Source organism: Pteronotus mesoamericanus, unplaced genomic scaffold (genome assembly GCF_021234165.1).
Source record: "Pteronotus mesoamericanus isolate MK-2021 breed Mesoamerican mustached bat unplaced genomic scaffold, CSHL_Meso_final contig_1, whole genome shotgun sequence".
NCBI lineage: Eukaryota > Metazoa > Chordata > Mammalia > Chiroptera > Mormoopidae > Pteronotus > Pteronotus mesoamericanus.
Window position 1 is genome coordinate 1,930,739 of NW_026554998.1, and position 13,933 is coordinate 1,944,671.

Sequence of the window (13,933 nt, forward strand, 5' to 3'; positions counted from 1 at the left end):
GCGCTGTAGGGGGCACGGGCATTCTTGGGGAGGGTGGGACTTTCACAGTTAAAATAGGAAATTTCACTTCTCTTACATTCTTCTAGATGGCGTTCCCTGGCTCCTTAATTATATTGAATATGTCCGTTGCTGGCTCTCTTTCAGGCTAGCAACGGCCTCTGGTATCAGATGAATGACTCCATCGTATCTACCAGTGATATCAGATCGGTACTCAGTCAACAAGCGTATGTTCTCTTTTATATCAGGTATTGTCAGGAAAACAAATTTTTAAGTTTTCTGTTATGTCATTTCTGTTCATCCTAACACATTTAAATTTAATATTGGGTTACTTTTAGAACAGCAGCTTGATGCTTGGGAGAGTGGGGGATGTGGCTTTTGAGTATGGGCCCCGAGTTGGCTTTTGCCTCCAGCTCTTTGGCAGGTCAACCACGAAACACAGCCGGAGGCAGGGAAAGGCCGCAGTGAGGGAGGGCAGGCGCTGCTGCCGGCCACAGGCCGGGGCTGCGGGGAGGAGACGCAGAGCGCCCGCGTGGGGCCCCCCGGGCCCTGGGCACAGGCAGCCGGCCGCCTCCTGCGCCCACCCGGCCGGCGCGCGCCCTGCTCGTTTCCCTCCCGCTGCGGCTGCAGCCCGCTCCTCGCTAATTCCATTGCTGGAGATGCGCAGCCTCGGCAAAGCTCTGAAGTGCGCTTCAAGGGACCTACCTGTACTAGCTGAGACTGACGAACATTCTAAAACTTCCAACAGTAGCGGAATGAGTGTATCAATTGTAGCATATCCATATGTTGAAATGTTATACAGCTGTTAACAATGATCTCTATAAAGTTGGGTTTTTTTTTCTAATGACATAAGAAAGTGCTCAGTATATATGGAGGAAAAGCAGTGTGAAATTTCACACACTGTTGAAAAAACCAGTAAGGCTGGAGTGCTGAGGGTGATCTCCTAACGCTGAGTAGCAGATCCCTCTGAGGGGGCTGGTGACGCACGATGGGTTTGTTTCTAACTTTTCTGGATATTACAGGTTTTCTGTAACAGTATGTGTGTAGTTATAATTAGAAAAACGCAATTAAACTGAAAAGCAAAATAGCTTTCCAGTAGTGGCACCCGCGGAACATACTGTGCGCAATGCCACGGGCCCAGTGTCCCTGCTGCTCTCCCAGCGGGAGCCCGGACGTCGCCCCAACTGGCAGGCGAGCCCGTGCGCGGCGCTGCCCGCGGCAGCCACCACCTGGCACCTGGGCGGCCGGGAGCGGGTCTCCCCCAGGGAGCCGTCCGTGTCACCCTGAGCAAGGCGCTCTCTCCGTCCCCAGGTCCCACGATGTGAAAAACGGAGGCGAACTTCCTCATTCCGCCCACAGCCCCGGCCAGTCCTCCCCGCGGCCAGTGATCGGCCAGCGCGTCGTCAACAGCAAGCAGGCCGCGGCAGGGTTTATCGGGCCACAGCTCCCTTCTCACATGATAAAGGTAACGTGCCCTAGGGAGGAGGCGGCCTTCGTGGCAGTCTTGAAAAGCGTGTCCTTCGAATCCCCAGGCTAGCACTGTACTAAGTTGCCATGGCCTCATACACAAATGAATTTCTTGTCAAAAAAGTACATCCAAGTCATTGATTATAAAATATTTCAAATGCACAGCACATCTCAGAGTGTAGATACAATGGGCAAAAAGGAGGTCTGGGTGTAAGTATACTTAATGCTAGAGAGTTTAGCTTCCACACCGGACTCCAGTCACGCCATGGATTAAGTACCTGGGGGCCCTGCATCAGCGCTGGGCTCCGGGAGAGCGACTCTGACCAGCGGACACGCCCATCGCGTCAGGTTCGCCCTCTCAGGAGAGCGACGTTTTCTCATCTGCGACCAGCGGGGTTTGACCACGCCCCCAACTGGCCTCGGGGGAGAAAGGATGACGTGCCTGGGCCTTAGGTGCCCCACGGCTTCGCAGAGCAGAGGCCCGCCGTCTGTCCACGTGCTCGGGTGACCCCTGTCGTCTGTGCTGTTGTGCCCTAACAGCCTTGCAGTGCGAGTTGAATGTGTTTTCGATCACAGGCTGCCTCGTCGGGTGCTGTTTGGCATGAGTGCTGGGCACATTTGTATTACAGCGGGACCCCCAGACCCAGGGCTCCTCCTGGGTGCTGGGCAGGCGCCAACCTGCTCTTTGTAATGGTGGCATTGGGACTCTAGCCATCGGGAGAGCACGTGCCCTGTGTTGAGGGGTGGCTGTTACTGGTTTTTCAAGCGGCCCTCTCCCCACCCACCTCCATGAAACCTTCCCATGTTAAGATAGGAACTAATTCAGATATTTAAGAAAACATTGTGAAAGCCAAACAGAACTCATCTGTGGACCAGTTTTCACCCAGGACATCCAGTTTGCAGCCTCCGGGCTGTAGAAACCGCAGCTGGAATCTTGAGCAAAATAACTGCATGAGCAGGACTCAGAGATGTCGTGGGGGGAGGGGAGGACCTGGCCCACGGTGCGGACGCAGCTCCTCTGGGCCTGCCCACGTGACCAGCCCCCTCGCCGCGTTCTGGGGGGCTCCCTGCTGCCTGGTGCTGCCTTTGGCCTGCACAGCCCTGGGCTCCCCAGAAAACCAACCAAAGAGGACTCCCGTGACTCCGTGCTTAGAGCAGCCTGTTCATTTCTGGCTGGAGCAGAAAGAACTTGGTCTGGGTGCTGTTCTCTGGAAAAGATGGTGGTCTGTCTATTGATGAGCCACCAGAAAACAGTGGCCTGTGGAAGGGTTGAGGTAGGCCCGTGCGGGTGAGGGGAGGAGGTGTTTCTGGGTGTGGGAAACTTGCTATTTATAAGAAGAAAAAGACCGAATGGAAAGGCTCTGCAGCCAGACGGATTCTGTGTCTGTGTCCTTTTCCTGGAGTGCTCACCGGTGGGCTGTGGTCTTCTTACTTCCAGAGCCCACCTCACCTGAACGGGACCGGGCCGCTGAAAGAAGCGCCAAGCAGTTCCCTGTCAAGTCCTAACGGAAACTCCAATGTCAGCAGGGCGGGCCCTGTTAACGCTTCGACCTCTGTTCAAAGCTGGGCAGTTAACAGGGCCTCAGTCATTCCGGAACATCCCAAGAAACAAAAAATCACGATCAGTATTCACAACAAGTTCCCCGTTCGCCAAGGTCAGCCGCAGCCCAGCCTCCACAGCAATTCCTTGGAGAGCCCTGCCAAGCCCGCCCCCTCTTCTACCATTACCAATTCTTCTGCAGTACAGTCTACCTCGAGTGCACCTGCCGCGTCAGTGCCCCGCCAGGGCCCACTGCCGACGGCCCCGAGTGAGCCCTGCTCCAAGCCCGTGGTGAATGGCAAGTCGAAGCTGAACTCCAGCGTGCTGGTCCCCTACGGCGCCGAGTCGTCGGAAGAGTCTGACGAGGAGGCCAAGGGCCTGGGCAGGGAGAACGGCCTGGGCCCTGTGGAGAGCGCGAACACCCCCGCTCAGGACGCTGAGGAGGACGAGGCCTCCCCGCACGAGCTTCGAGAACCCGTTACCCTAAATGGTGCTAACAACAGTACAGACAGCGACCCGAAAGAAAACGGTCTGTCCTTTGAGGGTGCCAGTTGCCAAGCCCAGCCTGCTCTGCACTCAGAAAATCCCTTTTCCAAGGCAAACGGCCTACCTGGAAAGGTGAGTGGGCGTCGGGCGGGGCTGGGGAAGGCTTTGCTTCGCTCTCGTTCAGGGCGGGCCGCGGAGCTGGGTTTCGGGAGGTGTGGAGTGGCAGCTGGAGTTGAAGCATCTTTGTCTTTTTATTGTAGTTGATGCCTGCTCCTTTGCCACCTCTCCCGGAAGACAAAATCTTAGAGACCTTCAAACTCAGCAACAAAGGAAAAGGCTCAACAGAGGAAGCAAGGTAACGGCTTCGGCTTCGGGGAATCTCAGCAGGGCCTGTGCATGCATCCCTAGCCCACTCTGGACAAGGCTCTCATGGACCTTTAGAATCCTGGGGTGACTGGCATGAGGTGTAGGGTTTGTTCATTTGCCTTTCGGAGAAGTAAAGACAAATGTATTGGGCTGATAGTCCAGGAAAACGTGATGTCCTCGTGCTGCTGTGTTCTGCGCAGCCGTGCCTCGGGGCGGGATGCCGTTGGCCCAGCCGGCGCCCGCTGGCGGGGCTCACAGGTCTGCCGGTAACAGATGTGTGAAGACGTGTTACGTTCATAGGGCGGTGCTTCTCAGCTGTGAAATAGCAATACTTTGTTTTGCCCCTTCTGGAATTCTGAAGTTAAATTTATTGATAAGACAGTCTGCCTCCACTTCACTCTTAAAGAAAAATCAGTATTTTGACCTAAATGTAATGGGACTAAAAGGAAAGGAATTTATAATGCACATGTGCCTCCACACGTGAACCACCGGGCGAGAGCGCATGACAAGGCCCTGTGCGGCCGGGCGGCAGCCGGGCGGGGGGCGCCGCGGGCGTGTGTGTGCGTGCAGGCGTGTGTGGCCTGTGGCCGGGAGCCCGGCAGCACACACGGAGGCACTGTCGAGGATGTCTGGATGGTGCCTCCGAGGGCATCCGAGGATGTCCACCGTAGTGGACAGCATTTCGTGATGTCTGAGGCCATCTCTAGATTGACACAGTAGTTGTGTTCCTGGAAAATCTCATTTCCATGAAAACTGCCAGCTTTGCCACTGGGGTTCCCACCCCTGTGAACACTGGGGTGTGGGGCCCAGGGCACACGCTTGTGATGCGGGCCTACCGGCCCGTCCCCTGCCCGTCAGTGCCAGCGGGGCTCCCCCACCATTGTGACAGCCCAGAAACGCAGCCCGCTTCTCAGAACGACCCTCACCACAGCGCCACTGGGAGGCCCGCGCACTCAGGTGGCATCTCGCTGGGCGCGGGGGGCGCCCGCTCCGGCTTACAGTCTGGGCACAGAAGTGTGAACACTGGGCCGCCTGCGTGCTGTCCTCCTTTCTGCCTCTTCCCTAGTCTGGCCGAGTCTGTCATCACATGTCATGTGCATGATGATCAGTACAGGTAGTTCTAGAAACAAAACCGCGCGTGCATTCAGTGCGCGTTCCATCCCGTGCCGACTGGAGGATCTCACTGCTGTGCTCTAGGTGATTTGTGCATATTGACTTCATATGTGTCCTCTCTGCCAGGGAGTTTCCTACTAAAAAGTGGGGGCCGCTCTAGGGTTTTTATTGTTTCCTGGCAGCTTTCATTAACCTCGAACACATCAGAAGGCTCCCAGCAGGGGAGGGCAGGGTTCACGCGCCACAGGGGGCTTCTCTGCAGCGGCAGGGCTGCCTCACAGACCCGGAGGGCTGGCTGCCCGCCTGTCTGCAGGGAGAAAGGGATGCAGCGGAAACGTCAGGGCCTCTGCTTGCCATTTGACCTGTTTGATTGTTCAGGCTTCGTTATTAGGAAGAATCAGAAGCCCGTCTGAAAGCAGAAGCAGCCCAGAACCACAGAATTATTGTTGTGGAAAAATGGGATGGGAGATAGGCTTGGTATACAATTTCGTATTTTTATTTAATGAAGGAAAGAGAAAATTCCGTTTCCAAAAATGGTAAGCTCACTACTGGATTTCAATCAGGTATATAGAAGGCATAAAACACTTAGCATTGCCAATGGATGAATGTTTTGAAGTGTCTGTCCCTGTGAGTCAATGACAGAAACCCATAAAGCAATGTGGCGAATGACTGACTAGTTTTTTTCTTTGTCTTGGCTGGGCTGCAGCGCAACTGGAACAGGGGGAAGCCCGACGGAGCGCCCTGAGGCAGGACCGGCACCCAGCAGTCCCTCTCCTGACTCCCGGGAGACACTGGAGGCGGCCCCAAGCCCCGGCGTCAAGTTAAAGAAGGCTCTGCCGCTCTTAGACCCCAGCGTCAAATCTACCAAAGAGGACGTCTCCGAAAACATTTCAGCAAGACCTGAGGAGTCCGTGCCCAGTATCGACCATCTTTGTAATGCCAGCAAGAACGCCACTGGGGACGATCACCTTTCCAAACTGTGTGACTCCGAGAACCTAACAGGTGATCAGAGCAAAGCATCCCATGATGTAACAGGGACATTACCAGAGAGTCCCCGGGACTTGGCAGCAGTGGAAGCCACGGGGAGGCCGAGCCTGAGCCCCTCGGTACCTGCTGAGGGCGACGGTGAGCGGGAGCCCTCAGTTTACAGCGGCCGGGACACGGGCGCAGAAGCGGCAGCCACATCCAGCAGCACAGGGGCGCCGGCTGACGAGCGGCCCCCTCCTCAACTGGATAAGGTCACAGAAAACCATTTAGAAGGGGGAGGGGTTCCCGAGCAAAGTCCCGGGGACCAGCGTGAGGAAAGCAAGGCTGGGCAGAGAGTCCAGGATCGTTCTCCACTTAAGGAAAAAATCAGCAGCCTCCGAAAAGTTGACCGAGGACATTACCGCAACCGGAGAGACCGCTCCTCCAGCGGGGAGCGCCCGCGGGACAGCAGGAGCAAGACGGAGGACCACTACCACCGGAGGCGGCACCCCTGTGCACGGGAGCGGGCCCTGCAGGGCCGCTTCAGGCCGGAGCGCTGCGGTGGGGGCCCGCACCACCCCTGCCAGCACCGCGGCCCCGCCAGGCACCGCCACCACCGCCCCCGCAGCAGAGGCCGGTCCGACCAGGACTGGAGCAGGTACCGCCACGCGGAGGGCGAGCACGCCTGGGGCCGGGAGAAGCACTACCCAGACAAGAGGCGGTGGGACAGATGCAGGTACTACCATGACAGGTACGCCCCCTACACGGCAAGGGAGGCGTGGGAGTGGAGGCCTGTGCACGGCGACCGCGACTGTGACCGCGTGGGTCAGCACGGCGGCCAGCCGCACAAGGACTACTATGGGGGCAGAAAGGGCTACGAGCTGGGAGCCAAAGAGAGGGAGCGGCACCACTTCAGCGGCCCCCGGGCGGGCCCGCCCCACGCGCTGCCCCCCTGCCCCGAGCGGCGCTCCCACGAGAAGATCCCACTGGGGCCTGAAGGCAGCGGCTGTCCCCTCGCCGATCAGTTTCATGAACACAAAAATGCAAAGTCACGAAAACGGAGGTACGATAGTATAGAACATAATGACACGTATGCAGAAAAAAAAGCCTGGAGAAGCTTACAAAGGGACCTTTTAGAAGAACCGAAAGTGAAGAAGCACAAAAAATCAAAGAAGAAAAAGAAATCCAAAGACAAACACCGGGAGCGAGATCCCAGGTGAGGGTGCGGGCCACGCGTGTGCGCGGTGGGGGCGGTCACCAGCCACACAGCCTCCTGTCCTCGCCCGGCCCAGCCTAGGGACAAGTGAGGGCTGTGTTGCTGGGCTGTGCTGATGGTTTTTGATAGCATCTCCCATCTCTCTGTGGGTTTAGAGATTTCACTGTCTTTCAGATGCTAAAATTTAGCTCTACTTTTAAGCTGTATTTCAACAGTATCATAAAGCGCCTAAAAACATCATTTTCCAAAAATTGCCATTTTGATTAATGCTTTGTACCTCTAGGAGTAAGTGTGCAGTACTCTGTAAATGGAAACTGGGGTCGTTGACTTCGCAATCGGTGCTAACGTTCACAGCGGTCAGGCGGACTGCTAGCGCCGTAGGTTCGCCTTTTCTTCAGGCTTGGTGACTGCCTGCGGCGGGGCGGGGTGCAGAAAGCAGGAGGCCCGTCCCTAAGTGGGGGCCTGGGGCGCATCCCTTGGTGCCTTCTTCTTTGTCTGCTTTTCTGTCTCCATTTCTCATTTTGGAATCTAACTGGGAAATGTGTTTTTGTATTTTTGTTTATTTTTTACACTATCACAGTTCCAGTCCCCCCGCCACTCCCTCAGGCCGCCTGCACCGTTGGCCGCCTCCATGGGCCGTGCATCTGTGCCCTTCGGCTACTCTGTTCCCTGCCTGTACTTTACAGCCCCATGGCTATTCTGTCACTAACAGTTTGTACTTCTTAACCCCTTCACCTTTTCGCCCATCCCCCAACCCCTCTCCCATCTGGCAACTGTCAAAACATTCTCTGTATCTATGAGTCTGTTTCTGTTCTGCTTGTTTGTTTTGTTTTTCAGATTCAATCGTTAATATGTATTTATTGCCATCTCATTGTTCATATTTCTGATCTTTTGAATAAAGCAGACCCTTTAACATTTCATGTAACACTACTGGTTTGGTGACGATGAACCCGTTAGCTTTTTGTTGTCTGGGAAGCACTTCATCTGCTCTTTGATTCTAAATGACAGCTCTGCTGGGTAGGGTAATCTGGGTCGTAGTTCCTTGCTTTTCATCTCTTTGCATACTTCTTGCCGGTCCCTTCTTGCCTGAGGTTTCTTTGGAGAATCCACCGACAGTCTCACAGGAGCTCCTGTGCAGGGAGCAGCTCTTCTCTCGCTGCTCTCGAGAGTCTCTCTCTGTTTTTTAACTTTTGGCATTTTAATTATGATGAGTCGTGGAGTGGGCCTCTTGGCATCCATTTTGTTTGGGCTTCTCTGTGCTTTCTGGTCTTGTATCGCCATTTCCTTCACCAGGTTAGGGAACTTTTCCGTCACTTTTTCAAGTAAGTTTCCAATTTCTCTGTCTCTCACTTCTGGCACCTCCGTGATGTGAACGGTGGGCCTCTTGGAGTTGTCCCAGAGGCTCCTTACGCTGTCCTCGTATTTTTGGATTTCCTTCCTCCTCATTGTTCTGATTGGTGGTTTCTTGCTTCCTTACGTTCCAAATCATTGATTTGATTCTCAGCTTCCTCCGCTCTGCTATTGATTCCCTGTAAACTTGTCTTTATTTCAATTAGAGTAGAGTATCCTTTGTTTCTGACTGGATCTTTTTTATGCTGTCGAGCTTCTCACTAAGTTCATTGAGAATCCTTTTAGGCGGTGTTTTGAACTCTGCATCTAGGAGATTTCTTGTCTCCATTTTGCTTAATTCTTTTTCTGGGGTTTTGTTCTGTCCTTTCGTTGGGGCCATGGAGCTGGCACTGGAGCCCTGGGCTGGGACCCCTCACTCCTGAGAGATCCCTCCCTACTTTTGTCGGCCACAGGTGAGTGTGGGACCAGCCCGTTCCGTGTTTCCACCCCTCTTGCCAGTCTCAGCGAGGTTTCTTTTTTAATTCCGTGGTTGTAGGACTGCCCTTCAGCTTGATTTCTGGTGGTTCTGAAGGATGGTGGTTCAATAGTTTAGTTGTAATTTTGATGTGGTTGTGCGAGGAGGTGGGTGCTGTGCTTACCTGTGTTGCCGTCTGGACCAGAAGTCTCTCCATAAAATCTGTTTGTATTTCTAAAAAGCTAAACTGGTAAGCGACTGTCTTGAAAATGATCCTCGATGAGACGGATGAGCACACACGGCCCTGTGCACGTCTCACACATGTGACCCCGCTTGCCATTGAAGCCTCGGCGAGCGCGCCACGCGCCTCGGTAGAAGCAGCGCTGCGGAGGGCGCGGGGCTCGCTGGCCACTCCCGCGCAGCTTTGTCTCCCGCAGGCGCTGGTGCCAGGAAAGGCCGCGCAGCCCTCGCCCCGGCGCCGTGGCCGCCGCAGCTTCCGCGCCGAGCCGGAGGCGGTGGTGGGCTGGGGTTGAAGTGGCTGAATTTATGGCCCTGGGCTTAAAAACATTGTTACAGTGTGTTTTGAATTAGACAAGAATTGTACTTGTGTTTTTGCAATAAGGAGTGTCCACAGTGTGGGTGTGAAGGCCGAGGACCAGGCTCTCTTTGAGGGGTTGTCTTCCCGGCGGTTTGAGCTCTGGCCGCTTCTCCCGCAGGCACCGGCAGGGCTCGGACCTCTCCGGCGCGTGCTCCGACACGGACCTCCACAGACACAGAAAAAAGAAGAAGAAAAAGAAGAGACACTCGAGGAAACCTGAGGACTTTGGGAAAGACGCAGGGCCGCACTTAGCCAGGGCCGCCAGCTCGGAGACCGGCGGCCGTTGCCGGAGGACTGAGGGGCCCCCCCTCGTCGACAGCCTGCCTCTGGAAGGTGTGGGGCCCTTCCGTGAGAAAACGAGACAGTTCCGGATGGAAAGCAGGGGCGACAGGTGCCATCTGTCGCAGTGTGGCCAGGGTAAGAGGGGATACTTGGAATTAAAAATATAGACGCGGGTCTTTTGGGAACAGGTGATTAATGCACGGGGAGAAAGCCTGCGTGGTGCGCGGGGGCGCGGTTCAGCGGGGGCCGCCCACCCTGCCGCCTCCGCCCCGACGCCCCACGGAGCGTGCGCCCCATGGCCTGTGCGGGGGTTGAGCGCTGAGCCCTCCGCGCGCGGGAACCCGAGGTACGTGGGCCTGGCCTGACAGAACCTCTGGGATTTAGGGCTCCAGGTGCCTTGACTGTTTGCTTTGTGAAGGACCAGAATTTTTAAACCATTTAAAAAATATTTCTTCCCTGAATCCTTAAACCTCCAGCATCGTATCACGTCACCTGGAGGGGGCCGTTCGGTGGCTTGGGTGCTCAGGGACAGCAGCTGCCAGCCACCAGCGGAGTGAAGCCTTTCAGGGGCGCGGCCCGTGGGGCTCTGGCTCCTGTGAGCTGACTGGCTCTGGGAGTCCTGGTTCTCGTCTGCCTTGTGCTACTCTGTCCCCTGGTCATTAACTGTGTGGTCCTCTCTACTTTCTCCCTGTGCTTGAAGCTGCCCCGCCCTGTTGCCACCTGCTCCGGTGACCTTTGACCCTGGAGAGCAGCACTGAACGTGCGAGCAGCTGTGACAAGGGGCAGTGGGTCGGGGCCGGGGCAGAGCGGAGCCGCGGGCCTGCCTTCGTGTGCGTGGCCAGTCAGGAATGGTTTCAACGTTTCAAATGGTTGGAAAAGTCCGAAGGTTTTGCTTTCCATGGAAGTTATTTAAAGTTGAAGTTCCACTGTCCAGAGCTGCAGTGGAGCGCAGCCCGGCTGTTCCGGTCTTTTCTGCAAAAAGCTTGCTGGCCGCTGCCTGGACACCGAGGTGCGCCTCTGTGACTCTGGCCGTCCCCTGGAGTGTCCAGAGGCCTCTTGGTTCCCAACTGTGCCCTGGCCTCAGCTGAGCTGTTGTACGTGGGTGTGGTCAGCCCGTGGTTGTTGACAGAGGGACGCATGGGCCCCGCTGTTGGCTAGGACAGCGCCGGACACTGAGGCACGGAGCGGTCCCGCGGTGGGGGGAAGTGCATGCGAAGTGCGGCGGGAACTCTGGCGGCACATGGCAGCCAAAGCGTGGAGCTGAAGTGGTATTTGCCACTTTTAAGAGATTAACGTGTGTTTTCAGATTGGTTTTCCACAAACCAATCTGAAAAGGTCAGTGATCGGGGAAGCGGCTCAGTGAAGATCGAACCCCTTCTCTCCTCAGCCTCGTGTGGGCGAGGCAGTGAGAGGCCCCCGTGCACGGTCCCAGGGCCTCGCGGTTGCCGCCGGCCCCCCCGCCCGGGGCTCTGGGTCTCCCTCAGGAGGACCGCAGCGCCCTGGGCCCGGCGAGGGGAGCCTGCCCCGCCCTCAGGGGGCTCCAGGTGCGGGGGCGGAATAGGTGGGGTGTGAACCGCGCTGGCCGGCCCGAGGTAGCTCTGCTCTGTGTCTCCAGGGGCTGTGGCCAGGCTTAGCCTCCCGGTGGCCCGTGGTCCTGTGTCCCTCAAGAAGAGTCACTCAGCCTTCCATGACAGGCATCTGTGTCACCTGGCTGAGGATGGACCCCGTTGTCTGCCTGGTGCCTTGACCACTCAACCTGTTTAGACTCCTGTTCTCGGGCTCCATTAAAGGCGCGAGTTCTGCCGTCCTCCTGTTAGAAGCTGCTCAGCCCGCTCGGCAGAGGCGGTCTCTGCCGGGGCCTGGCTTCCACCGCGGCCTGCCGGCCTCTTGTTCTCAGCGGCTCGGGAGTCACGGCTCCTGACGGCACAGTGTGCCCGTCCCGTGCGGGACAGCCTTCGGGAGGACGTGCCAGGCTGCCCAGAACCGGCTGCGCGTGTCCTCGCCCACCGCTCCCACAGCCGAGGCCCCGAGCGTGTGTGAAGCCATTAAGTTGTTTCTTAACCTTTGCTTCCGTCCTAGGTGACTGAAAGCTCGGCCTCAAAACCAAGAAGTCACTAGTCCCGGTAAGCTGTTTCCACGTCTGTCTGCGCCGTAGCTGTTTGTAGCGGCCTGGGGGGCCCGAGGCAGTTCTGGGAGGTGGGGCGCGGGGCGCGGGTACAGGAGCCCCTGGCGAGGGCGGCCGGCCCTCCTGACCCCCAGGCTGGCACCGGGCTTACGCTCGCTCCTTTGAGTGCTGCCAGGGGGCGCCGCTGTCCCCAAACACAGGCTGTCGCTCCATCCCGTGCCCCTGCTCACTCAGAGAACAAGGGTGTTCAGCATGTCAGAATGAGTCATTTGGCAAACATTTGATGGGATGGAGGACCCAGACCTACCGCACGGCCTGAGCGTGCGCCCCAAGTCCCCCTTCCTTCACACCCTCCGGTCCCTGTGCCCCAGGAACAGGGGCGCATGCCCACAAACCAGAGGCATCAGGCCCCGCCCCCATCTTAGCCAAAAAGGACTTTGCTTTGTTTGAATGAGGTTTGGGTGTTTTCTAGCAGATCAGAACCTTCACTGTGCCACGCAGTTGACTTGCTGGAACTTTCTTCAGTGGCTCCGGAAGGCAGAAGTCACATTTTGTGCCCTGCCCTGCCCTGTTGCTGAGGGGAAGTGGACAGGGAGCCATTTTGCCCAAATGTGTAATTTTTTGGCAGCAAGAGGGATTAAAAAATGAATTTCAAAGTAAAGTGTCTTCAGAAGATTAATTTTCAGTTAACATGCTTTATCAATGTGTCCTCAAGGGAAAGACCTCAGCCCAATTAAGAAATTACATTCTTCCCTTTAGAGGGACGCTAAGGATTGCGAGGGGTCAGCCACAGTCAGGTCGGGAGCGCGCGGCCCACGCCCGGCAGAGGGCGCCGCTGTCTCTTTGCTGAGCGGGCTGCTGGCTGGGCCCTGCCGCCTGCGCAGCCGCCCTGGACCGCCCAGCTCCTGGCTCGCCCTTCAGGAAGGCAGAGGAGGTGGGCTTTAAGGACGGCGCGCTTCCCCGTGGCCTGGGGAGCCTGCTGGCGAGGGGCCCCTGAGTGAGGGGCTGCTGTGAGGGGCAGGAGAGGCCCCACCTGGGCCTCGCCGGGCCCTGGGCTCCAACGTCCTGCCTCTTGTTTTTCAGATTCAACATGTTCAACAGAAGCCATCCCCAACCCAGCTTAAATTATAAATAGAGAAAATAACCTTGTTCAAATCTGCGTGGTGCTTCTTTAGTAAATACTGTACAGATTTTACCATGGACAACTTTTTTTTTAGTTTTTACCTTTTCTTAATTACCCTTATTCCAAATGGACGAACACTTTCTACAACTGCTGAGCATTGTAAAATACCGTGTATATAAATCACATTGAAAATAACGCCCTGGACTAGAACATCTCAAATGCTGCTTAATCCCAGACTCAGGTCGATCACTGTATCCCACGTGATGCTCCTCCAAGTCAGACAGCCGGTGCGAGACCAGCCGGGAAGCCAGCGCTGTTACACGTACAAGCAACTGACAGCATGTGTATTTAATTTAAAGACTTATTTAAAGCTTCACCAGCTCTCAACTAGACTTTTGAGAGCAGTCTGTTTTCTGTAATGTCTGATACTAGAAACTAATTTGCTTCATATTTTAGTTGTATTCAAGATTTGAAGGTGTATTTTATAGACAAGTTCTGTTTTTGAACTTTGTGGAACTATTCCAATCAATTTACCAGTTATGATGAGTATTTACATTATGAATGTATAACCCAAACATTATTTGTAAAGCCTACAGTACGTTTTTTATTACATAACACTTTTTTATACAGTGTCTCTTGTCTTGACTATGATATTGGAGTCTGAGTTGTCAGCTTGGTCCCTTAAAAGTTTCTAGTTACAGACAAAATCATACTGTGATTTTATTTTTAATATGGATATGCTATCAAACTGTGATACACTTATAATTCACTGGTCCTGCATCAGGAGATGGGGTGGGGAAAACTGTATTTAATACAGTTTGTATCTGAATAATCTGTATGGTTTATACAG

The 13,933-nt window shown here is 55.4% G+C and overlaps 1 protein-coding gene across 1 annotated transcript in view; it reads left to right on the forward strand.

Moving 5' to 3' along the window:
• The window catches only part of USP42 (ubiquitin specific peptidase 42), a 39,295-nt gene extending 25,489 nt beyond the window's left edge, over positions 1-13,806 (forward strand). The window contains exons 11-18 of the mRNA XM_054569845.1: positions 145-245; positions 1,309-1,462; positions 2,903-3,622; positions 3,751-3,845; positions 5,676-7,151; positions 9,672-9,970; positions 11,915-11,958; positions 13,044-13,806. Coding sequence (XP_054425820.1) covers positions 145-245; positions 1,309-1,462; positions 2,903-3,622; positions 3,751-3,845; positions 5,676-7,151; positions 9,672-9,970; positions 11,915-11,922 — 2,853 coding nt within the window. The 3' untranslated portion in view covers positions 11,923-11,958; positions 13,044-13,806. The remainder of the gene's footprint in view (positions 1-144; positions 246-1,308; positions 1,463-2,902; positions 3,623-3,750; positions 3,846-5,675; positions 7,152-9,671; positions 9,971-11,914; positions 11,959-13,043) is intronic.
• The last annotated feature ends 127 nt before the right edge of the window (positions 13,807-13,933 follow it).